The 25110-nt window shown below is 34.6% G+C and overlaps 1 protein-coding gene across 1 annotated transcript in view; it reads left to right on the top strand.

The window, feature by feature from the left end:
* Positions 1-23524, top strand: part of LOC123564661 (uncharacterized) — a 31633-nt gene extending 8109 nt beyond the window's left edge. Inside the window, exons 4-8 of the mRNA XM_053537315.1 lie at positions 1058-1359; positions 13985-14092; positions 15403-15450; positions 15839-15910; positions 19563-23524. Coding sequence (XP_053393290.1) covers positions 1058-1359; positions 13985-14092; positions 15403-15412 — 420 coding nt within the window. The 3' untranslated portion in view covers positions 15413-15450; positions 15839-15910; positions 19563-23524. The remainder of the gene's footprint in view (positions 1-1057; positions 1360-13984; positions 14093-15402; positions 15451-15838; positions 15911-19562) is intronic.
* The last annotated feature ends 1586 nt before the right edge of the window (positions 23525-25110 follow it).

The raw sequence follows: 25110 nt of genomic DNA, 5'->3' as shown, positions 1-25110 counted from the left end.
TGACGTCAGCCTCGTGCATGCGCAGTCGTAACCCCAGAGAAGTGCACATGCTACTAACGGGAATAGAAACCAAAATTCACATACAGGCGTGGTACATAGGTTCTTTTATATTGTGTAACTTATAACGCTGTATATTGGTGCATTTCATAAGGTTGTAAAATTCAGCAACATTCACAAATACAGATTCCATAAACATCCGGATTTCTGAGCTGATAGTTTGATAACATTATCACATGCATTACCCCCAAAACAACTCGTGACAACCTCGGAAAATGCATTAATTATGTTAATACTACATTCGAAAATGAAATTTAAGAAAGAAGTTATTCTGAACAAGCTTTGACGAAAAGTTCATGCTGTATACTATAAGATTCTTTCACTGGTTGTAGGTGCAGATGGGAATATCCAGCCTCGAGGGTAACTGTTTAGGCGGTAACGAGGCTCCTTGCCGAGTTACCGCCTAAACAGTTACCCGAGAGACGGATATTCTCATCTGCACATATAACCAGTGACAGAATCTTTTTCTTGCATACCGATTTCAAGAAATAATGATAATAATAAACACCAATCAAACGGCTTTCTTTTTAGAACTATTTCTTATAGCAGTGCTTTTAAACAAAGCGCGGGAAACCAACGTCCGTGAACAGGAAAGACCTCATGGCGTTTCAAAACAATTAACAATGTTTAGTTCCGGTTTTGTTTTATAAGTTGCGGCGTAACGTTATGAAATTTTGATGAAATAACGTAATTTGAATCGAGAAATATACTATCAGGAACCAATAGGAACTGTCAAGGTATTGAATTTTTATTCCGTTTGTTAAATAAAATATAAATTTCTACATAAATCTTCTACATATATGTAGTTCGTAATACGTCATTTACAGCACGAGAGTCATCTTACACCCCGGGGTGTAAGATGGATTTTTCCAGCACCGGTAAAAATACCGGAAATCCCCGTCTGGTATGCAAGAATACATTTAGTAAAATTGCGTCGGACCTATCGACACTCCGCTAACAAAAATACATATGTATACTAAATATTTTAATATTAATTTAGGTACCAGCCGATCTCCTGCAGGAAATAGAAGATACTGTAAATGGTTCTTCACTTATGAAATATGGATACATTTGTACTTTGCCAGGATGTGACGAGGTTGTATCAATCATATTCCTGTGTCTTCTAATACTTCTGACGGTTGTATTTCTGATACTGTTCATCAGAGCATCTGGAATGGACGTAGAATATATTTTACTTGTTGTGGTAGTACCCTCTTTCTTCGCCGGTATATATATAGCGACATTACGTAGCTTCAAAAAGGATAATATTCTGGTAGAGGATTGTGTACGGTCTATCTTAAGGTAAAAAATTAAGAAAAATGATTTTATAGTTTGAAATGTAAAGAGAATTTCGTCTGTAAAGTAAAACAAAACACTCATAATCATTTGGAGAAATAACAGACGCGTGTTGAAGAACAATGCGTTTTCATTCTTTTTTCTCCCTTTATCTCTATGTAATGTTTGTCAAAGTTCATTTGAAAGGATGAATATATGACCTCATACGAGTCATACTTCGCCACTAGGTTAATGTGAAAAACCTCGGCCAATGAAAACAAAAACACCCCAAAAAACACAGCCATCGTGAGAATAGTCTTATGATCGACAAAGTAAAGAAATATAAAAAATAAACCAACATTCATCTCAAGCTTTATAATTCGTTATTATGTAGTTTTTTAAAGGCTGATCCGTAAACTTACATTATGCTGGTATATCTTGAGAGAGTTCGCGAATTTATATTTTCTAACCGTCTTGCTGATTACTGAAAGCGTAATACTTCCTACATCACATGTTTGATTCACCAATTCTTTGAAAGAGTTTCTTTTTTGAAAATATATTCTTTGTTTTTCAACAACCAAGCAGAGCTCTGTGCTATTGTGTGGTTGTAAGTCGCCCCCCCCCCACCCAATCTTTATAGTCTGTTCATATGGAAACGTTTCCATGTTATATAAGAAGGTATCCTGAAATTTTCATCTGCATTAAAAATGGATTAAAAATGCAATTTAGAATTAAGTTTATGTTTAAAAATGTCTGAAAAATGCAATGAAAATTATCCCTACCCAAATCGATTTCTAATGATCAATTCAAATCTTGAAAGATTAAAAAGGTTTTAATACCATTGACTTCTTTAGAATGATTATGTGATATTTTCATATAAAGTGAAACAAATATTTAGCAAAACAAATCTAGTTACTGAAATGTTAATCAAAACGTTGTTATTACTAATAATTTAAGAAGCAGATATCTAAACGCGTAGATATAGATGAACACATCAGTCGTTCTAACAATGATCTGTCAGTATAAACAAAATGAAATTATTCTTAACAAGAAATTGGTTTACTCTTTAAACTGCTCAACTACAACGTATTCCTTAACGCCTACTTTGGTATTCAAGGTGCTAGGTTTAAATAATATTATTTCTCAATAGCATCGTGTTTTCTTTTACTCGACCACCTTTCAGTATGTATGTGTAGCATTTTATCGAAATCGGCATTTTCTTATCGCATGCTAGGTTAAAATGGCATCGTAAGAATTTTATGTCTTGAAAAGAGACATTAAAAGAAACGAAAAGGAAAATTCAGCAGGTTATATTAAATATAAAAGTTTACACATCCTTTTCGTTTTCTTTTTCTAAAGTAGCGATACAGTTATTCATGGGAATATAAGTCGCTTAAAATCTGATATCACGCTAGAATAAGTCTAAGTAAATGGATTTCATATGAAATATTGAACAGCCGTATTAAGTGGTGTACAGCCTATACACATCATTTGTACCACGTAACCGTCCAAAATACATTGTATTTCGTATTAGATACACGTACGATGCAGCCAATCAATCATCTACTGTATACCGATAAAGTAACACTGCCGGGATTTGCGAATCTCCGCCGATAAAAGGCCAGAACGCGCCTCAATTTTTGATATAGCTATATAGTATATTAGTGCATCAGTTTTTCTGATTATTGAGAAAAGAGATAGACTTGCCGCATTATGTTTCTTATTTGATTGCTTCCATTTTGCTAAAAATTTGTTCAAAATCGGTCCAGTATTAAGAAATTGGGTTTATCTTACGTCTTGTATTTATATATATAAGGTGTAACCCTTTGGGCGTATATTGCCCCGCTTGGCGGCGCTCTTGCTTTCAAATAAAGTTGAACACCACTAAATTAGGCTGTTTCATATAAAATCCACTTACTTAATAACGTTTTTAGCATATAAGACTTCCAGACACTTATATTCCCAAAAAGAACTGTATATTAATAAAAACAAATATATATGAAAGTTACACTTCATTGAATACAACCTACTGAATTTACTCCTTTTCGCTTCTTTCAGTATCTCCGTTCGAAATATAAAGGTCTTGCTTCGCCGATTTTTAGCTTACCAGAGCAATGCTCAGATGAGTTTTTCTGATCGCTCGATGTCCGGCGTCCGTCGTGTGTCTGTCGTCCGTCAACATTTAGCTTGTGTACACGGGAGGGGATCCAACATATGTATTCCCAAATGGGCACCGCTTAAATTCATATGTTATGCTTCCGCTAGTACATATGTGGTAAATTTTTTTCAAGAAAAACAGGTGAGGTTTTTATATGTGATTGAATTTTGTGTAAATGACATTATTTTGTCAAACAATCGCGATGCAGTTAACAACATTTTTATCAACAGATGGAAATATGGTGTAATTGCCCTACGCTTGCTTAAATTTTGCCCTCGCAATCTTCCGTATGCAAAACCCCATCCAGAAAAAAAAATATATGGCGATCACTTTGCTAGAAAAATAGCTTTGGGCGAAAACCGAATGGGATACATTTGTTGTGCATGGGCTACATATATGGTGCATTAGATTTTTTAGAACTCCACAGATCTTGAGCTTAAATGGTACCTGGGTAAAGAAACGAATTGGAAATACGTGCTAAGTATATGTCACATTATTCCAAAAATTATATACATGTATATTAAAGGGATAGCTTATTAGGAACGAGCACAGCTTTAGGCTTATATGATGCTTTAGAACAGTTCGGACTTAGGAGTCAACGCATCTCTCCTAAATCCGAAAGCGTTTATGTGTTGCTTATGTGTGTTGACCTGTGAATGTCGGAAATATGCATGTATAGTTTGGTGTATAGCATATTAACTGCCCATAGGTCTGCGTAATTGTTCTTTTCGTGTTTGTTTTACTCTTTCATGTGCGCCTCTATATATATTTTTGACAGTATTTTGCACCGTTAACTGTGGAATTTTTCAGTCTTTGAATCATGTACGTGAACTAAGTTATAGAGCCAAATATCTGTGTCTCGGGCAACGGACTCGAAAATAAAATGCTATAAATACTTTAGTGTCTGGGATTTCAATTCAGGAGGTAATTTTGGTTTGCCCGATACAAAACTATTGTCCCGGCCGCTTCAATACATAAGATATTGTGGACCTGGCACTTACTTGTGTTGGACTAGGCAGTAACTTCGCAAGCTAGACCTAAATAGTTTGTGGCAATATAGCAGGGAGGACACACTGCAAGGTACTCGGTCAAAAATTGTGTGAATTTAACTGAGCATGGTCATTAAATTATGAAATATGTCCTGGGCCCTTAATTGGATTAAGTTACCTACCAGACGCAGCTATGTTCTGATTATATGACCGAGTACCTTGCAGTATATCCTGAGATTATCCTCCCTCCTATATTTCCACAAACCATGATAGGCCTAGAATGTGGAGTTGCGGTTTACATGTAACAACGTAGTTTTACACAAGTAAGTGCCAGATCCACAATATCATATGTAAATGTAGTGGAGAGGCTGGGCCAGTGGTTCTGTATCGGGAAAACCAAAATAACTCCAGGAACACCCTGACCGTAAAGTAGTATTTATTACATTTTATTTCTGAGTCCGTTGCCCGAGACACAGATATTTTGCTCTATAACTCAGTTCACGGACAGATAATTTCCACAGTTAACGATGCAAAATACCGCCGAAGATATATATATAGTGACGCACATGAAGGGATAAAGCAAACATGAAAAGAACACTAGATTCAAGAACATATAATTACGCAGACCGTATCGGCAACTAATATACTATACACCAAACTATACATGCATATTTCCGACATTCACAGGTCAACACACATAAGCAACACATAAACGCCTTCGGATTTAGAAGAGATGCGTTGACTTCTAAGTGGAAATGTTCTACCACATGTAATATAAGCTTAAAGCTTTGCTCGTTTCTTATAAGTTATCCCTTTCATACACATGTATATAGTTTTTGGAATAATGTGACATATACTTGGCACCTATTTCCTGTTCGTTTCTTTATCAAGGTGCCAATTAAGCTCAAGATCTGTGGAGTTCTAAAAAATCTAATGCACCACATACGTAGCTCATGCAAAACATATCCTTAGGACGGCCAGCACATATTTATGCAATCTCGCCAGGCATATGTATGTTTTTGACAACACAGAAAATGACGTCACTCGACCTTCAGCTATTTCTGGAAGTAAATAAAATGAAAGTAGAAATGCTAAACCGCATTTTGATTCGTAGATAGTTAGGGGTCACGCGCAGGGGTCACCCCGTCTAAATGTATGCGCGTGGACTTTTTTGTTTGTTTCTTTTTTGCTATTGGGGAGCCAATTTTCAGCACTTTATTACGAATTGAAATTACCTGGGCTTTAGTACATCATGTCAGCTTTTAATCTATGAAAAAATATTTGAGCTCTGGATAAACAGAAATCCCACAGGGTCCGTAACGGACCAAGGGTACATTGATTATTTTGGAACTTCATCAAATGGCTCAAAATGTCATTTTTGATGATGTCTGAGAGTGTCAGTATATGCCTCAGATGTAAGATATAACCGTATTTGAGAGCTGCAGACCTAGACATTTCAGAAATATTTTCAAAATAAGTTTCGTGTAATAAATGTTGTTTCTACGGAAGCGTGAAAGGGCCATCAGACGCTAATACGTTTTAGTACATTAAGGCTGCGGAAAGGATATGTATCCCATTCAGTTTTTCGCCCAAAAATATTTTTCTAGCAAAGTGATCTCCAAATATTTTTTCTTCTGGATGGAGTTTAGCATACGGAAGGTTGCGAGGGCAAAATTAAGCAGGCGCATGGCAATTAAACAACATATTTCCACCTGTTGATAAAAATGTTGCTATTTTTCAGTTATACCGCTTCACGGAGGATATGTTTTTCTCTGTCATTTCTACAAATACAGGTAAGATAAATGCACTTACATGCTAGGTAATGTATACTCGGTTGCACTGCATTGCAATTTTTTGGCAAAGCAATGTCACTTTCACAATATTCAATCACAAATAAAAATCTCACGTATTTTTCTGTGTTATGTTTACCACATATGTACTATCGGAAGCACAACGTATGATTTTAATCGATGCCCATTGGGAATACATATGTTGGATACCCTCCCGTGGTGTATGCGATAGAGGCTGTATTTTTCAATTGATCTTCATGAAATTTGGTCAGAATGATTACCTTGATAAAATCTAGGCCGAGTTCGAAAATGGGTTATCTGGGATAAAAAACTAGGTCACTAGGTCAAATCAAGGAAAAACCTTGTGTATACGATAGGGGCTGTATTTTTCAATAGATCTTCATGAATTTTTTTTTTCGGTCAGAATGATTACCCTGATGAAATCTAGGCAGAGTTTGAAAATGGTTCATCGGGGGTCAAAAACTAGGTCACTAGGTCAAATCAAGGAAAAACATAGTGTATGCGATAGGGGCTGTATTTTTCAATTGATCTTCGTGAATTATGGTCAAAATGATTACCTTTATGAAATCAAGGCTGAGTTCGAAAATGGGTCATCTGGGATCAAAAACTAGGTCACTAGGTCAAATCAAGAAAAAAAAATTGTGTATGCGACAGGGGCTGTATTTTTCAATTGTTATTCATGAATTTTGGTCGGAATGATTACCTTGATAAAATCTAGGCAGAATTTGAAAATGGGTCATCTGGAGTCAAAAACTATGTCAAATCAAGGAAAAACATTTTGTATGCGATAGGGGCTGTATTTTTCAATTGATCTTCATGAATTATGGTCAGAATAATTACCTTGATGAAATCTAGGCCGATTTCGAAAATGGCTCATCTGGGATAAAAAACTAGGTCACTAGGTCAAATCAAAGAAAAACATTGTGTATGCGATAGGGGCTGTAATTTTCAATTGATATTCATGAATTTTGGTGAGAATGATTACCTTAAAAAATTTAGGCAGAGTTTGAAAATGGGTCATCTGGGGTCAAAAACTAGGTCACTATGTCAAATCAAGGAAAAATATTGTGTATGCGATAGAGGCTGTATTTTTCAATTGATCTTCATGAATTATGGTCAGAATAATTACCTTGATGATATCTAGGCCGATTTCGAAAATGGGTCATCTGGGAACAAAAACTAGGTCACTAGGTCAAATCAAGAAAAAAAAAATTGTGTATGCGATAGGGGCTTTATTTTTCAATTGATCTTCGTGAATTATGGTCAGAATGATTACCTTAATGAAATCTAGGCTGAGTTCGAAAATGGGTCATCTGGGATCAAAAACTAGGTCACTAGGTCAAATCAAGGAAAAACATTGTGTATGCGATAGGGGCTGTATTTTTCAATTGATATTCATGAATTTTGGTCAGAATGATTACCTTGATAAAATCTTGGCAGAGTTTGAAAATGGATCATCCTGGTTAAAAAACTAGGTCACTATGTGAAATCAAGGAAAAACCCTGGTGTATGCGATAGGGGCTGTATTTTTCAATTGATTTTCATGAAGTTTGGTCAAAATGATAATCTTGATGAAATCTACACTGAGTTCGAAAATGGGTTATCTGGATTCAAAAAACTAGGTCACTAGTCAAATCAAAGAAAAACCTTGTGTTATCATAGAGGCTGTAATTTTCAATTGATCTTCATGAATTTTGCGAGATGATATTAAAATTTTAGGCCGAGTTTGAAAATGGGTCATCTGGGTCAAAAACTAGGTCACTAGTCAAATCAAGAAAAAATTGTGTATGCGATAGAGGCTGTATTTTTCAATTGATCTTCATGAATTTGGTCAGAATGATAACCTTGATGATAATCTAGGCCAAGTTCGAAAATAGGTCATCTGCTTTCAAAAACTAGGTCACTAGGTCAAATCAAAAAAAAAACATTGTGTATGCGATAGGGGCTTATTTTTCAATTGATCTTCATGAATTTATGGTCAAAATGATACTTGATGAAATCTAGACGAGTTCGAAAATGGGTATCTGCGTCAAAAACTAGGTCACTAGGTCAAATCAAGAAAAACTTGTGTATGCATAGGAGGCTGTATTTTTAACTGATATTCATGAATTTTGGTCCAGAATGATAACCTTGATAAAATCTAGCCAAGTTTGAAAATGGATCATCTGGGGTTAAAAACTAGGTTCACTAGGTCAAATCGAAGAAAAACATTTGTATGCATAGAGGCTGTTTTTTCAATTGATCTTCATGAAGTTTGGTCAAAATGGATTCCTTGATGAATCTAGACTGAGTTTGAATATGGATTATCCGGATTCAAAACTAGGTCACTAGTCAAACTAAAGAAAAACTTGTGTATCCATAGAGGACTGTATTTTTCAATTGATTTTCATTGCATGATATTTACCTTGATGATAACTAGGACGATTTGAAAATGGGTCATCTTGGAGTCAAAAACTAGGTCACTAGGTCAAATCGAAGAAAAACATTTTGTATGCAATAGAGGCTGTATTTTTCAATTGATCTTCATGAATTTTGGTCAGAATGATAACCTTGATGAAATCTAGGCCAAGTTCGAAAATAGGTCATCTGCTTTCAAAAACTAGGTCACTAGGTCAAATAAAAAAAAAACATTGTGTATGCAATAGGGGCTGTATTTTTCAATTGATCTTCATGAATTTTAGTCAAAATGATAATCTTGATGAAATCTAGACCGAGTTCGAAAATGGGTTATCTGCGTTCAAAAACTAGGTCACTAGGTCAAATCAAAGAAAAACCTTGTGTATGCAATAGAGGCTGTATTTTTAAACTGATCTTCATGAAATTTAGCCAGAATGATAACCTTGATAAAACCTAGTCCAAGTTTGAAAATGGATTATCTGAGGTTAAAAACTAGGTTACTAGGTCAAATCGAAGAAAAACATTTTGTATGCAATAGAGGCTGTTTTTTCAATTGATCTTCATGAAATTTGGTCAGAGTGAGTGCCTTGATGAGATCTAGGTTGAGTTTGAATATGGGTTATCCGAGATCGAAAACTAGGTCACTAGGTTAAACTAAAAGAAAAATCTTGTGTATGCCATAGAGACTGTATATTTCAATTGATTTTTATGCAATTTGGTCAGGATGTTTGCCTTGATGAAATCTAGGAAGGTTTTGAATATGGGTCATCTTGGGACAAAAACTAGGTCACTAGGTCAAATCAAATAAAAAACCTTGTATATGTGATAGAGGCTGTATTTTTCAATTGATCTTCATGAATTTTGGTCAGAATGATTGCCTTTATGAAATTTAGGTCAGGTTTGAAAATGGGTCATCTATGGTCAAAAACTAGGTCACTAAGTCAAATTAAAGAAAAATCTTGTGTATGCGATAGAGACTGTAATTTTCAATTTTTTTTTATAAAATTTGGTCAGGATGATAACCTTGATGAAATCTAGGTCGAGTTCGAATATGGGTTATCTGAGGTCAAAAACTAGGTCACTTGGTCAAATGAAAGGAAAAAAACTTGTGTATATGATAGAGGCTGTATTTTTCAATTGATCTTCATGAATTTTGGTCAGAATGATTGCCGTGATAAAATCTAGGCCGAGTTTGAACATGGGTCATCTAGTGTTAAAAACTAGTTCACTAGGTCATATCTAAGAAAATGCTTGTTTAATCTCAAGAGACCATGTTTTGGTCCAATCTTTATGAAAATTGGTCAGAATATTTGTTTCCATGAAATCATTATATAAACATGTTTTACACTGTTATGGCGTGTTTCTTAGGTGAGCGACCTAGGGCCATCTTGGCCGTCTTGTTGTAGCATGCGGTAGGATCATGCCTATTTCGTCGGAAAGTTACACACACATACTGAAACTTGATGAACATGGTTTCATCAAAATAAGCAGTTTCGTCCATTAGTTTCCGTCTCTATAAATAACAAGAAATATCTTTAAAAATGATGGTCGGCGAATTGTAATAAGGAAAGAAGTTTATGAATTTTTCATCTAACATTCATCTTTCATCTAACATTTTGCAAAACTAAACACCACACTTTAACAATTTAAATGGTTCCCTTTTAATTTTTCGCAAAGGTTTCGTAGGGTTGCAATTTTGTTTCGTTTATCCTTAGACGAATAATTACAGCAGTAGTTTGATGAAGATTCATGAAGCGGTTCATGAGAATAGGTCATTAAACTTGTTTATATTTTTAGCTAAATTGGTCCCTACCCCCATTTGTAACAAAATAGCAAGAGACCTTACGATATTGTTACACATCGAGTTTGATAAAAATCCATTACATTTTAGTGGTTAATGCGAAGAAAGGCATATCTACTTTTAGCTATAGTGGTCCCTAATAGGGCCCAAGTTCCTATATAAATTAACTTGGAAGAGGACCTTATAATGATGCTCCAGACCAAGTATGACAAAGATCCACCAAGCTGTTCATGAGACGCTGTATAAAGGCATTTCTAGTTTTAGCTCTAGCAGCCCCTAAAAGGTGTTAAATGTCCCAGCTGAACAAAGTTGACTGCGGGCCTAATAAAGATGCTACAAATCATGTTTGATTAGAATATATGAGAAAAAATCAATTAAAGGATTTTTTTATTTATTATTTTTATTTATTTCTAAAATAGGCCAACTGATCCCGCTTTAACAAATGCATATTCGCTATTCGTGAATCTTTGGACAATGACGTCACACCTATAAAAAGGTGAAGGTCAAGCAAAACATACAATTGTAATTATTTCAATATTTCTGTTTCATAAGCAAAGTTTGACCGTAGTCATATCACATAGATAAACTGTATGCAGCGTACCTTCATTTCAGTGTAATGAGATTCAGTCATTATATAGCATATATATAATAAAACAGATTTCAACTGAGTTCAATATTTGCATACCATACTAAAGAAAGATATTCATATATAATAAATCAGTTAAATAATTTATAACAAACGTATCAAAGCAAACAAGTACTCATTTTAATATGCAAATTGAATAAGTCACAAAAGCAAGAAACTTTTTCATATACAGACGACAACTGTAACAAGGAAAATCTTTTAAAAAGCACTTCTCTACATAAAAGACTCTAATCACACCCTTATTCACGTGATACGCAGACCGTATTCAGCTCTTTCTTTAATTTGATATATGTTGGTATTTGAACAGGTTTTTATCATATTTATTAAACTTACTTATCATTTTGAGATATATCAATATTCTTGCTAAATATACTGAGCCAAAGTTAGCTTTAAAAACTGTGAACAGCGTCGTTTAGGATAAACGCTTTGTCGACATTTCACTCAGCGTAGCACAATCAACAGAGTGAAAGAAATTGACACTCTCGTCCAATCAGACAGAGTGTTGCATAAATCTTCCATTTTGATAAATTATCTATAATGCGTTATCAAGTAGTTTGATTTGCTAACTGAAGTCACGTGGCATAGGTAACGAAAACGAATTTAGACGGCGTCGCCGAAAAACTAAAAAGAAAATCAGTCTTTATAAAATTTGTCAATTTGTCCGGTAATAAATACCAATACAGCTATTAATATATAACAATAAAGGGCATTGTTGTCCTTTCCTCTCCCAAAATTACACCCTTTAAGTAAATCTCGCTATAACCCCATACTTTTCAGATCCAACAATGAGCAGCAGACTTGGCTAGGGAGGGTTACTCGTCAGAAAAAAAACCAATGAATTTGAGTCGTCGGTTGCTGTAGGTGTTGAATGTATTGAAACACCGAATCTTAATATATTACCTTCGTGAAAAATGTATTGTAGTTGTACCACTCAAATTGGGTATATGCAACAGTAGCTAGAAAACCAAATCACATCTGTTTTCATTTAGAATTTTTTAAGATACTTATGTGGAAATTTATTGTACACGGGAAAACTCTGAATTAACTAATAAACTGAATTACACTAGTGTAATAACATGTTGACGTTAACGTCATTTGAAGTACAGGAGATAACTGGGTAACCTGATTTTAAAAAAAAACTAGGTCACTGGTCAAATGATAGAAAAACCTTATTACCACTCTAGAGTCCACAATTTCTACTTTATCATTATAGATCTTTGTAATAACGTTTTTCTCTGTGAAGTTTAGGTCAAGTTTCAAACTGGGTTACCTGAGGTCTTAAACAGGGTCACAAGGTGAAATCATAGATAAACCTTGTTAACACCCTAGAGGCCACATTTTCTTATTTGCTATGAAATTTAGGTCGAGTTTAAAGTGGGATGGCAAAGGTCAAAAAGTAAGGCAATGGGTTAAATCACCGAAAAACTTTGTTAACACTCTAGAAGCCACATTTACAACTTGTTCTTCTTAAAAGGTTGCCAGAATTTTTATCTATATAAAAACAAGGTCAAGTGTGAAGCTGAATTATCTAGGTCAAACAATAAGACACTTGGCCAAATAGTAGGAAAAAAATGTTAAAACTATCTTCAACTATCTTCATGAGACTGCTTGTCTGTCTAAAAGCCAGGCTAATTGGAAACGATAGATCACAAAGTCAAATCATTTTCAAACTTAGTTAATTATCTACATGATTCACATCGATCTAATCATTGAAGTGTTGTTGAAAACATGGTCATCAGAATGCGTAGTCGCTTTCTCATACATGTATATAGAATTGCCTACATACATGCAGTGGAAACGTCTTTTCAGAAAAGCCGGCCAAATTTCAAAATAATTCCACAGATATTTTCCACGCGTGACCCAGAACCAAAACTGATCTAGCAATCTGTGAAAGTTTTAAACTCAGTTGAGTCATCTAGCGCCATCATGTCACTATTGTTTTTAATGAAATCAGACAAGCTAAAAGTGAAAGCTGATATTAAATATTTGCACCAATCAATCCAGAAGGTTTAGTTTTTCTTCATTATTTCATTTCATCGTTTCAAAAATGATCCAAGATTCCTTATTTTGAAGCATATTTTTCTCTGAATTTTCTATGAATAATGTGCTGTAAATAGGATAATTGATACAAAGGTCCGCTGTCTTAGAATTTAATAGAAAACAATTTTTAACAAATTGTAACATGGCTTTATTATTGCAAACAATGTAAATGGGTCGCTTCAATTTACAACTTTCATAATGTTACAATCTCATAACTGTTTACATAAGTCACTCCGGGTCTCTCATTTAGGATCTAGTTTTCGCATTCTTTGCATACATTCGTGGAAGGAAACATACTGATGGAAAAATACTGTAAGGGTTTGTTTACATAATAATAACTTTAATAGCTTCTTTCAGATTATTTTAGTTTAATTTTGTCTAAATGATTCTCTTCCACTCAGATTTATTAATGAGTGTAACGTTCTTGGTAATTCGTGGACTTTGAATTTAGCGAAAAGCAAAAGAAATATCACAATAGGTTGCTTCAAAAGGATGAAAGCATGCTAAGCAAGCTTACTGTACTACGACAAGATTGCAAAACCTGAGACGGAAAGGTCCGGGCCAATTCTTCAGACCCCTCATATAAAGCTGTCATCGAATATTGTATAATTATTATTTTGTTTCGTTTTCATTAGATGTAGCTTGTGAATTTTACGTTTGATAGACGCAAACCTCCTTAATAGGGCCGTTTATGTACATGATGTGCCATTCATTTTTGAACATAAAGTGCATTACATCGATCTACAAATACTCAGATACTCAGACGTTTGACTTTTGATTTGAATGTATTATTTGTTTATTCCTAAATAGACATTCAGGGTGTTGCTGGATGAGCTGTGGGACATCAGCCAAGAAAACAAGAAGCGGACAGGAATGGTTTTCTTTTTCGCACAGAAAACAGAAAAAGCCATATCGCCTGTATCCTTTACAAAGAAAAGATTAGAATAGACACTTTCAAAGCATTATTCGCTAACACGTAAATAACACAATTGTGATATCAATGTCAACGTTTTTACCAGACTAGAATATCAGATTATGAATACAATAACAATATTTTTCATTATTTTTTGACATGCACCTAGAGTGTTTGAAGCAACTTTCACAGAAGTATCGTTTTGATATTTTTTATGCATACCCCATCCTTTACTCATCACTGCAGTGGTACAAAATACAAAACAATCGGGTGGTAGTCTTTTTAAACATGCAAATCTGTAAAGATAGATACTTCCCAACTTTCTTTTGTTGTTAAAATTACATTTGTATTATTAACAATATATCTTAGAGCAATAATATTTACAAGCTTAAAAACATGTATTTTACTAAATAACTGTTTTCTAGATTTATATTTTCCTATTTGATAGATATATTTTTATCAAATGAATATTTTTTCTGTATAAAACATTACAATTTGTTATCATCAGATGTTTATCAGATGGAATAAATATACAATTATTGACTATTGACCAATTGGATATGATGTGATATTCACCGGAAGAGGGCAATATTGACCGAAGCTATTCACTGGAAGAGGGCAATATCGACAGAGGCGATAGCTAAGGTCAATATTGCCCTCTTCTGGTGAATATTACATCATATCCAATGGCTCAAGAGCCACTTTTTTATTATATGGATTCAGGTTTATGAATAAGTAACACTTATTTGTTGCAACATATTTAATGTTTGAAAGTAACAATAACTATGCGAAACTTCCATTCTATTTCTAGAAGGTCATATTTAATTGGGAAAACCCACAATAGGTTATATGTTTGGAAATATGATGAGCGGTTTTGGCCAATGAAATTTAGATTATTTTTAGGATATATAATAATACTAAATATTGAACAAACATTTTTCTGTCGATATATAAATATATTGAATAAAGTGTATTAGTTTAATTGGTATATTTCCCTTAAATTTCTTTTAGCAAACAACACCTACATGTCTAACATATTACTGTTGTATTGAGCACTTGTCCCGAGATGTAAATAAACTATTTGATGTGATAGTATAAAACATTTTGTTTAGGCAATTACCTTCTTCTAAGTCAGTCGAGCCAGTGACACAGTATAGACTCATTAGTCATCAATATATCAATTTTAATGTATTAGTGTTATGATGAAATGTATGTTTTTTTTTCAAAGCGGAAGTATACATCAAGTTCATGTGTTTGGTCTTTATTGTACTTCTACGTTTATGCTATTCTATATAATTTCCTTGACAACACTAAGGCAAACCTAATATTTCACATTATGCGCTACAACTTCAAACCATGCGAGGTAAAACGTATTTGCTAAGGAACTATGTTTTAGCTAATATAACCGCAGATTTACAATAGTTCATATCAGGTAACACTGACTACCATTGTCTCTGCAGTGAGGGTAAGTAAGGTGATTGCTCTTTACCCATCAGGTACGCGAATGACATGAATGTAATTACTTTACAAATATGCAAAGAAAACGTTTAGAATAAATGTATATTGTTTTCGTATTTTCTGTGCGCTGGTGTAACAAACAATAATGAATACTTTATTGAAATCAGTTTATGCAACTAAATACTATTCAATACTGTGTCATTATTCTTTATAGTCAGTTTATGTCTTCGTCAGAGACTTGAAGTATATCTTTAATCCTTTAAAAGCTGTTCTTTTATCTTACATTGTAACAGGATTACTTCACGAGGCGTTTGGACGAAAGGAAATTCCTAAAGAATTTGTGCAAGGAAAATGAGTCAGATCAGGTAAAGCCTTTTCCATGTTGATAGAATAACACAATATACACTCAAGAGATTTATAAAACGCAACATCTAATCATTTGTTTCAGTGTGTAAATTTGTTATATTGCATGATACATCAATGTTTTTGTTTCTGTAGTACTTGAAAAATGACCACCGCTCAGGAAACTCGTTTTCGGATTATTTTATTTGGATAAACATATAATCGATCGCCAGAAAAGAATATCGAATATCCGTATATGTCGTGACATAATTGAAGACAAAGAACAACGACCTATTTCCTTGAAACAGTTATGAGATAAAAAAGTGACCGAATTTTGCAGCGGCAATTCAGAAGACCCCCACCGGTGGGAAACATTGTTACAGTTCGTTCTTTATGGGCATTGGCAACATTTACTGTTTTAATAATTGCAAGATCCAGATTTGCGGACGGAAAAGTGGACGGATGAAAAGAGAGATTGATGGAGGACATTCCTATAGTCTACTCCGGAGTACCATCAGTAGGGGACACCATCAGTAGGGGACTAAAAATAACTCAAGGCATTTAGGAACTATGGAACAAAATATTTTTTACTTAAATTGCAATAGAGACCTTGACCTACAAGTATATATCATAAACGCGTCACATTGTCTCATAATGGGGAATATTTTTGTGCAATACTAAGATAATCCAACATTGCACATAAAAGTTATGGAGTGGAAACAATTTTATTTGACCTTCAATAGTGACCTTGCCCTTTGAAAGACAACCTTGGATCATGTGCGCGACACGTAGTCTAATCATGGGGAACATTTCTGTATAGTAATTAAAAACATCCTTCAATGCAATTGAAAGTTACGGAGCAGAAAACGTTATACTTGACCTTCAGTGGTAACAAGTAATACATCATCTGATTATGGGGAACATATGTGTGACTGTATATAAAAATGCGGGCATTTAGAAGCTAAGGAACAAAAATTATTTTTACGCCCCCGAAGGGAGGCATATAGTTTTTGAACCGTCTGTCTGTCTGTCTGTCGGTCTGTCAGTCTGTCGGTCTGTCCGCATTTTTCGTGTCCGGTCCATATCTTTGTCGTCGATGGATAGATTTTCAAATAACTTGGCATGAATGTGTACCACAGTAAGACGACGTGTCGCGCGCAAGACCCAGGTCCGTAGCTCAAAGGTCAAGGTCACATTTAGACATTAAAGGATAGTGCATTGATGGGCGTGTCCGGTCCATATCTTTGTCATCGATGGATGGATTTTCAAATAACTTGGCATGAATGTGTACCACAGTAAGACGACGTGTCGTGCGCAAGACCCAGGTCCGTAGCTCAAAGGTCAAGGTCACACTTAGACATTAAAGGATAGTGCATTGATGGGCGTGTCCGGTCCATATCTTTGTCATCGATGGATGGATTTTCAAATAACTTGGCATGAATGTGTACCACAGTAAGACGACGTGTCGCGCGCAAGACCCAGGTCCGTAGCTCAAAGGTCAAGGTCACACTAAGACATTAAAGGATAGTGCATTGATGGGCGTGTCCGGTCCATATCTTTGTCATCGATGGATGGATTTTCAAATAACTTGGCATGAATGTGTACAACAGTAAGACGACGTGTCGCGCGCAAGACCCAGGTCCGTAGCTCAAAGGTCAAGGTCACATTTAGACGTTAAAGGTCATTTTTCATGATAGTGCATTGATGGGCGTGTCCGGTCCATATTTTTGTCATTCATGCATGGATTTTAAAATAACTACGCATGAATGTGTGACACAGTAAGACGACGTGTCGCGCGCAAGACCCAGCTCCGTAGGTCAAAGGTCCTAAACTCTAACATCGGCCATAACTATTCATTTAAAGTGCCATCGGGGGCATGTGTCATCCTATGGAGACAGCTCTTGTTACTTTAATTTCAATAGTTTCCTTGACCTTAGACTACCAAGCATGGGTCATGTATGCGACATATTATCAGGGCTGTTATATCTCGCTCTTCTTAGATCGTTCAGCACGACTTTTATGTCGTGTTATTGGTACTGTTTAGTTTCTCAGCTTGAACATTTCGGCCTGGGTAGTTCCAATATACCCGCTTTCATAGCTTTGGGTATTGTATTATCACCCCATAGATATGGTGCCTGCTTTTTAGCTCACCTGAGCCAAAGACCACTAGATGTCCGTCGTCCTTAGTCTGTCGTCCGTCTGTCAACAATTTCTTGTCTGCACGATAGTGGTTTCATTTATTATTTGAATTTAACTTAAAATCTTGGTTCCATCCTTGAACCAGCCATATCCCACCATGGGTTCCAGAGTAACAACCCCTGACAAGGCAAAATTGGCTATTTGTCTTGTCTGCACAACAGTGGTTTTATTTATGATTTTGTTTAAACCAAACTTGCACAAAACTTGTATCACCATAAGATCTCGGTTCTTTTCTTGAACCAGCCATATCCCACCATGTGGGTTCCAGAGTTACAGCGCCTGAAAGGGCAAAAATTGACTATTTTGGTCTTGCCTGCACAATAGTAGTTTCATTTGTGATTTGATTTAACCAAACTTGCGCACAACTTGTATCAACATAAGATCTTGGTTCCTTTCTTGAACCAGCCAAATTTCACAGTTGGTTCCAGAGTTACTGCCCCTGTACGTCCACAAACTTTGTCCGGAGCATTTCTTCTTCATACATGGAGGGGTTTTGATGTGACTAGGAACAAAATTTCACCATTATGAGACGGATTGTCTTGTGTAATAACCAGGTCCCTAAGTCTAAGGTCAAGGTCAAACTTAGAGGGCAAAGGTAAAATTCAAGAATGACTTTGTCCGGAGTATTTCTTCTTCACGCAAAAAGGGATTTTGATGTTACTTAGCACAAATATTCACAACCATGAGACGGAATGTCATGCTCAAGAACCAGGTCCCTAGGCCTAAGGTAAAGGTCACACTTAGAGGTCAAAGGTCAAATTCAAGAATGACTTTGTCCGGAGCAACAATGAATAAATGAATAAAGTCACTTATAAGTTGTTTGGGTTGGAGGCCTCAATAACTGAGGCGATAATGCACTCACTCTTGGAACTGATTTTGCCACTTTACTTTTGGAAAACATGTATAAGGTTGTATTTTGGCGTTTCGTTCTTTGTCTTTACATGATAAACTTACTGAACATAATTTTCTTTAATTATGAAAGTTATAGTAGATTGTTACGTTGCTAAATGTTTTTATAGGTGTCGTTGATGTAATATCATTTTGTAAATGCATGCTATGGATTTTATCGTGGCATGAATTAAAACACAAGCTCCACGTGCAAAGATGACACTGGTCACGTCTCAAGCAACACAACTGAAACCACCTTATTGGATCGGATTTAATGAATGTTTATACATAAATGTATTTAATATTAAACTATTTGCATAAACGTTGCAGGCATGAAGTTGCCATAAATAGATGTTGCGTTTTTAATTTCTTGAGAGTATATAAACAATGTTTCTTGCGTAAAAAATGTACCCGTCGCACAGAAATATAAGGAAAAACCGAACATACAAAACAATAATAATTACAATTTATTATTTATTAATTGAGCAACCGTGGTGTTTCTCATCAACAGACTTCGTGCGCACATTATGCCATTTTTATTAAAAAACTAAATTCAGAGTAACAATTTTGTAATCCTTTTTATCACAGGAATATACATCTAGAATGTTTGATATATACATGAGAAAGAATTGCGACAAACTAAGTCTTGCAAGCACTACACATCGACACCCCATGAAAAACAGCGCTAAATGTGTATGTTTGCTGGTCGAAAAATGGTTGAAAAATATGTAAGGAATAACCAGCGTGCTTCTTCGAAACTGTAGAAAATAGAAACGTTTTATAACAATCAGAATTTTGCTGCATGTCTATTATTCTGCAGATTGTTATCACATTTTTCCAGTTTAATATTCATGACGATTAAAGGAAAGTAAAAAAGAAGATACAGTGTGACCGAGATCCGTGTCATTACCTATTACCAATAGTTTCACAATTTCTGACCTTCGGAATATCTTAAGTACATGATCCCACCTTATTCTTCGGAGATTCGAACTAAGATAAAACGTTTATCTTCTTTCCTCGTAAAGATAACAAGGACAAAACACATAAAAGATACTAGCTACTGTATTTGGACATTACTGTTAACTGATGTATTGCCTGTTCAAGAATATATATATATGTGCATTTGTTAAAACGCTTTATTCAGTTTCCATTTGTTACCATGCGCTTTATCATGAAATTATCGCCTGATGACGATGAGCAACAATGAATTAACATCTTTGTGCCCTATGTTTCGCTGTCCATTCGCTGCCCTAGACTAAAATTCTTTAGAATGAGTCAACTGTACATATTGACTTACGCCATAAACACTGCTAAATCATTATAGAATAAAATCTCAATATCTTAGATATGAAATGGTAGCCATATCCATATCACCTTTTATTACATACTCGTTTCTATTCCCTGTTAAGTTACACTGGTACCGGAAACGTCAATATTTTTCCATACACTGACGCCTGAATTTGATATTGGGTGCATGACGTATTTCAGTGTGTGTTGTTGCACTATTTGTTTCTATTTAGTTCAGTATTGTCAATCCTATTCAGGCTATTGAACATATTTATGATATTTACATAATATTTATAAGTGTAGATGCGTATGTAATAAAAAGGTTATTATCTTTGCATCGGGAAATATGCACTCGTTCATCAGCGGAAGAATATTGTGCTCCTAAAGTCGCGCAATTTTGCCGCTGAAGAACGAGTGCATATTTCCCGATACAAAGCTAATAACCTATAAATGCATGCTAGTCCAAACAATTTTGCTGTAAAATCTCTTTTAAAGGTACTATTTAAATGGAAATAACTGAAATATACCATTAATTTGAAGAGTTTGCTTAGTTTCTGCTTCCAGTTAAAAGGTCAATATTAATTTGCGTACCGCATATACTGAAACATTTTCAGTAAATGTACTACCTTCGTGTTGCAGTAATCTGGGATGCACGTTATAATCATATCAAACATATTGTGATATATGACTAAAGACTGGCTGTCTATGAACGTAAACCTTTCAAACGTTTTGAAACATGGTGCTTCATTAAACTCATATACTTTCTAAGGCTTTTATTTTCATTACACGAAGTTACGGGAGAATTTTACAAACTCGCATTCAATTTAAAGAATTCAGTTATAATAAAACAGAAAACAACGAAAATATGATTATAAGATATATATCATATCATAGATTCTGATATCAAATTTAGCAATTCCGTATAATAGTTTTAAGACAACAACTCAAGTTGACAGAGTGACAAATCTGTCAATATAAATACCATTTTTATGAGCTATCGGCCATTAAAAAATAGAAAATTTATTTCAGCATTGAACTTTAGACATGTGTAATTATAAGAGTAACTTGCGAGTAGAAACGCTAGAAGCAATGAATATAGCAACGGTAGCCAGAGCCAAACACGCACGCCACCAACAAAAGCAATTTCCAATCACATCAACAAGATAAAAGATACAAAATGTGGGAAAGGGTATGGGAGTGAAGCGGGAGGGTGACACAGAATGTGGGTTGGGAAAAGGAACGGGAAGTCACACCACCAGCATACAAGACAGCTAACATAACAAATAAACATGGTACGGACCAGAAGCAAGCTGAAAATAGAGGCACCGTCTTGGAACGGTCAGTAACCTTTGTAAATAAAACTGAAACGCTACCTTAGATAAAACAGTGTAAATACAATAATTCCTGCTGGTATAAGCTCTAACATTGCTGACAAGGTACTGCATAAAACAAAGCATTCATATAGCGCCAATACGAGGTATCAGTGCATCAATGTACTCTGCAAATTGTCTAAAGTCAGAGCACAAAGGGCATAACTAGGCAAATTGCAAGAATCAATTTCCTTCCCTCTGTGATGTGTAGGATTTATGAGAAAAGCATTATGGAGTCTTACAGTCTGTACCAAATACGAAATCGTAGCGACTAGCTGTAGAGGAGTAAATCATTTTATCCCTCGTGAATTAATTTTCTAACAAAAGTTTACAAATTTGACTCCATAGTATTCCGGGTGAACAATACCAAGTTTAAGAAGGGTTTTAAGGTTTGTGTTGTATATCTTAAAAAGAACGATCTGTGGTAAAATTATTGAAAGCATTCCGTAGTTGTGATAGCGGCAATGAAAATATTTCTATGATTAAAATGATCTAATTTCGATCATGCTCATGCACAAAGAATGAGTTGTGATATTTATAGATGTTGCTTGACGCTTCTAAATCTGAGTAATTGACTGTAATTATTTCGGACATATGTGCTTTATATGAAAATGTTAATTTTTCATAACTAAAACTATCATCAAGGTACCTTGACGTATTATTAAAACCTTCAATAACGTCGAACTGGGTTTTAGTGGAAAAACTGCGTATGAAATCTCGTGGATATGGGCCTTTCATTATTTCTTTAGAGTGATTGTAATATCATTGCTGTTCTATATTTAAAACGAATTCAGGGGAAAACCTTGTAATGGACAATGTTGATGAAACTGTTGGTATATTTACCTTGAATTTACAGAGAACTTGCTAGTAATCAATATTAATTAAAACAGACGTCAGCGGATTGTGTAGAAAAGCTGTGAAATGCGTTGCTCACGCAGTTAACGTTTCATGTAAAATAATAACAACCAAGATTTTAGCAATATATGAATTATGATAAAAGTCATTGTTTCCAGTTTCTTTTTAAATTCTGATATTGTTGTGTTCATCTGTTAGACTTTTGAAAAATAACCACATGGGAGTAGGTATGTTTCTACAAGTACTTTCAATACACATAAACGATGTTTCATGATACAAATGCCAAAATAACTTAAGAAGAAATAATTTGTCTCCTAATTGTCAAATGTTATAAATAGGAAGAGATTCTGGACATGCAGATATAGAAAGAAAACCATTGCTAATTTATTGATTAATCAACGCCCTTTTTCCTACTAATGACTAATATAATGACTGTAAACATTTAAAGTAAAATGAATATTATAAATTCAAAGATCTATTCACCTTTAGTGTAATTTTCAAGTACATGTAGTTTAAACATTTTTTCTAAGAATTGTTTCATTTTTCAAAGTTCTTTCCTCAAGTGGTCTACCTTCAAGTCGCACCAGTATATTACTAAGGGACCTTAACTGTTACTCATTCATTCCCTAAGTCATCAGCTCCGTTGTATCCCTTATAAGTTATAGTTCTATCCTTATTTACTGTCTATTATCTATTATTTACCATGGTTATTCTACGATTAATCACATTTGGGAACTTGTTATTTCGATTCTGATACGACATACTGTAGGCTTACTTATTTTAGCGGTGTACTAATAACAGCGCTTTTAGCGCTATCGCACGTGCGCTAATTCATGTCCGCGCATTAATTTGTCCAAGCATTTTCATGTACATTTTCATTTAATGATGTTTTCTTCGAACTTTTGCAAATAAATACTCTTGAGAGTTTGCACTAGTTACACTGCTTGCTAATATTTTAAGGTTCGTATGATATTCCTGTTTATTGTTCATATTATTATTTTAAAAATACAATCATGCAAAATAAAATATTTAAGCTTGTAGTTTGTGTTATTTCTCATTTGATCAAGTTGTTATCGAATTCTGTATCACCTTCGGACATGTCCGTTGTTGCAGTCGCTCGTTTACGGAAAGGTGTGAACGTTTGTATTAAGACACAATGCATGTAGGACAAAGGGGATTCAATGATTAAAATGTGTGACAATCTCGTTTTATTTCAGCAATTATAACTAGTATACAGAATATATAACACGCAAATTATTATAATAAATACAAGAAGACAATACAGTTACGTAGGCAATACTGAGAGCGCGACAAAACATCGACACGAGAAAACGCCGACGTAACAAAAGCTCGACAAAAACATCGACACAAACATCGACAAACATCGACAAAACATCGACACATAATTTATTTACACTTTTTCTTCATTTTCAGGGGTTAAATTACCATGAAAATTTTACACATATCTGAAAGGTTCTGTCTAAATCTTCAGACGGTCAAGATTAAGACTCGAACATTTACGGCTAATGTTCAGTTAATGGGTGGTGGTATTAAAATGTGCAGTTGTGAAAATTGTTGTCAGGTACTGACCAAACTTACACAGCTGACAAAAACTTTAATACCAGTTCGATTAAGTTTAACACTGGTATCTTTTATGTGACAACAACTCAATTTTGATGACAAAGAGCTTAGTTTGGACATACTAGGACATACTAGACAAGTCAAATAATATCATTCTATGTCACAGATAACAGCTCATTTCTGTATGTTCATATTCGTAAGATAATGTCTGTTATTTAGACAATAATGAAAAAGTTAGCAATATGGTTTAAATTCATTCATTACAAATTAATTGAAGTATGACAAAAAATGATATACGTTCCCTTACTCTGCAAAATTAAAGACATTATATTGGTAAGGTTTCAGATATTGGCAAAACAACAAAACGTCTATTTAGTGGATTATATATGTCAGTATCGACTCAAGTTATGCGATTTCCTTTGATCATAGCAAACTTTATATAAATAGATTGGTTTTCATTGTACCGTTAAAACCGGTGTCATTCATAAGTTGTTGAACTGTATACATTTAGTAATTTATATATGAACAAAAGCATAAAACAATAAAACAGAGTTAATTTGACAACCCTGTATACAATACTATCGCTTTTAACTATTTGATTATTTAGAAGGAAACATTAGTCTAAGAGTTATTGTTATAAATCAACGCCATAACCGTTTTTACGAGTTGTCAAAAAATAACCACCGAATACTTACTGTAGTTAAACTATAGAATTTGACTAACGCCGCGCCACATTGTCTCAAACGTCGTTAATTTTGATCATATCATGATGGATAGATAGCCTTCAAGTAACTCAGAAGAAATTTGGACCTTGTCATGGCGTAATAACACCTGCTTTTATCTCCTAGGAAGGTATTCATTTCATAATAATCAACGTACACAATGTAGTCTTTTTTCAAGTGCAGAAATATACATATATTACCTTTTTAGTTTTGTTTTTTGCCTTCACTTATTGTTCTTTGATAGCTTGTTTAGCGCAAATGTTGCAATGTTTTTATTTCAGTCCACGAACACGAATCTCACAAGTAAAAACTTTCAGCAGA

Source organism: Mercenaria mercenaria, chromosome 2 (assembly GCF_021730395.1).
Source record: "Mercenaria mercenaria strain notata chromosome 2, MADL_Memer_1, whole genome shotgun sequence".
In the NCBI taxonomy this organism is placed as follows: Eukaryota; Metazoa; Mollusca; class Bivalvia; order Venerida; family Veneridae; genus Mercenaria; species Mercenaria mercenaria.
The sequence above is the reverse complement of the archived record's forward strand: the minus strand, read 5'-3'. Positions and strand labels throughout refer to the sequence as shown.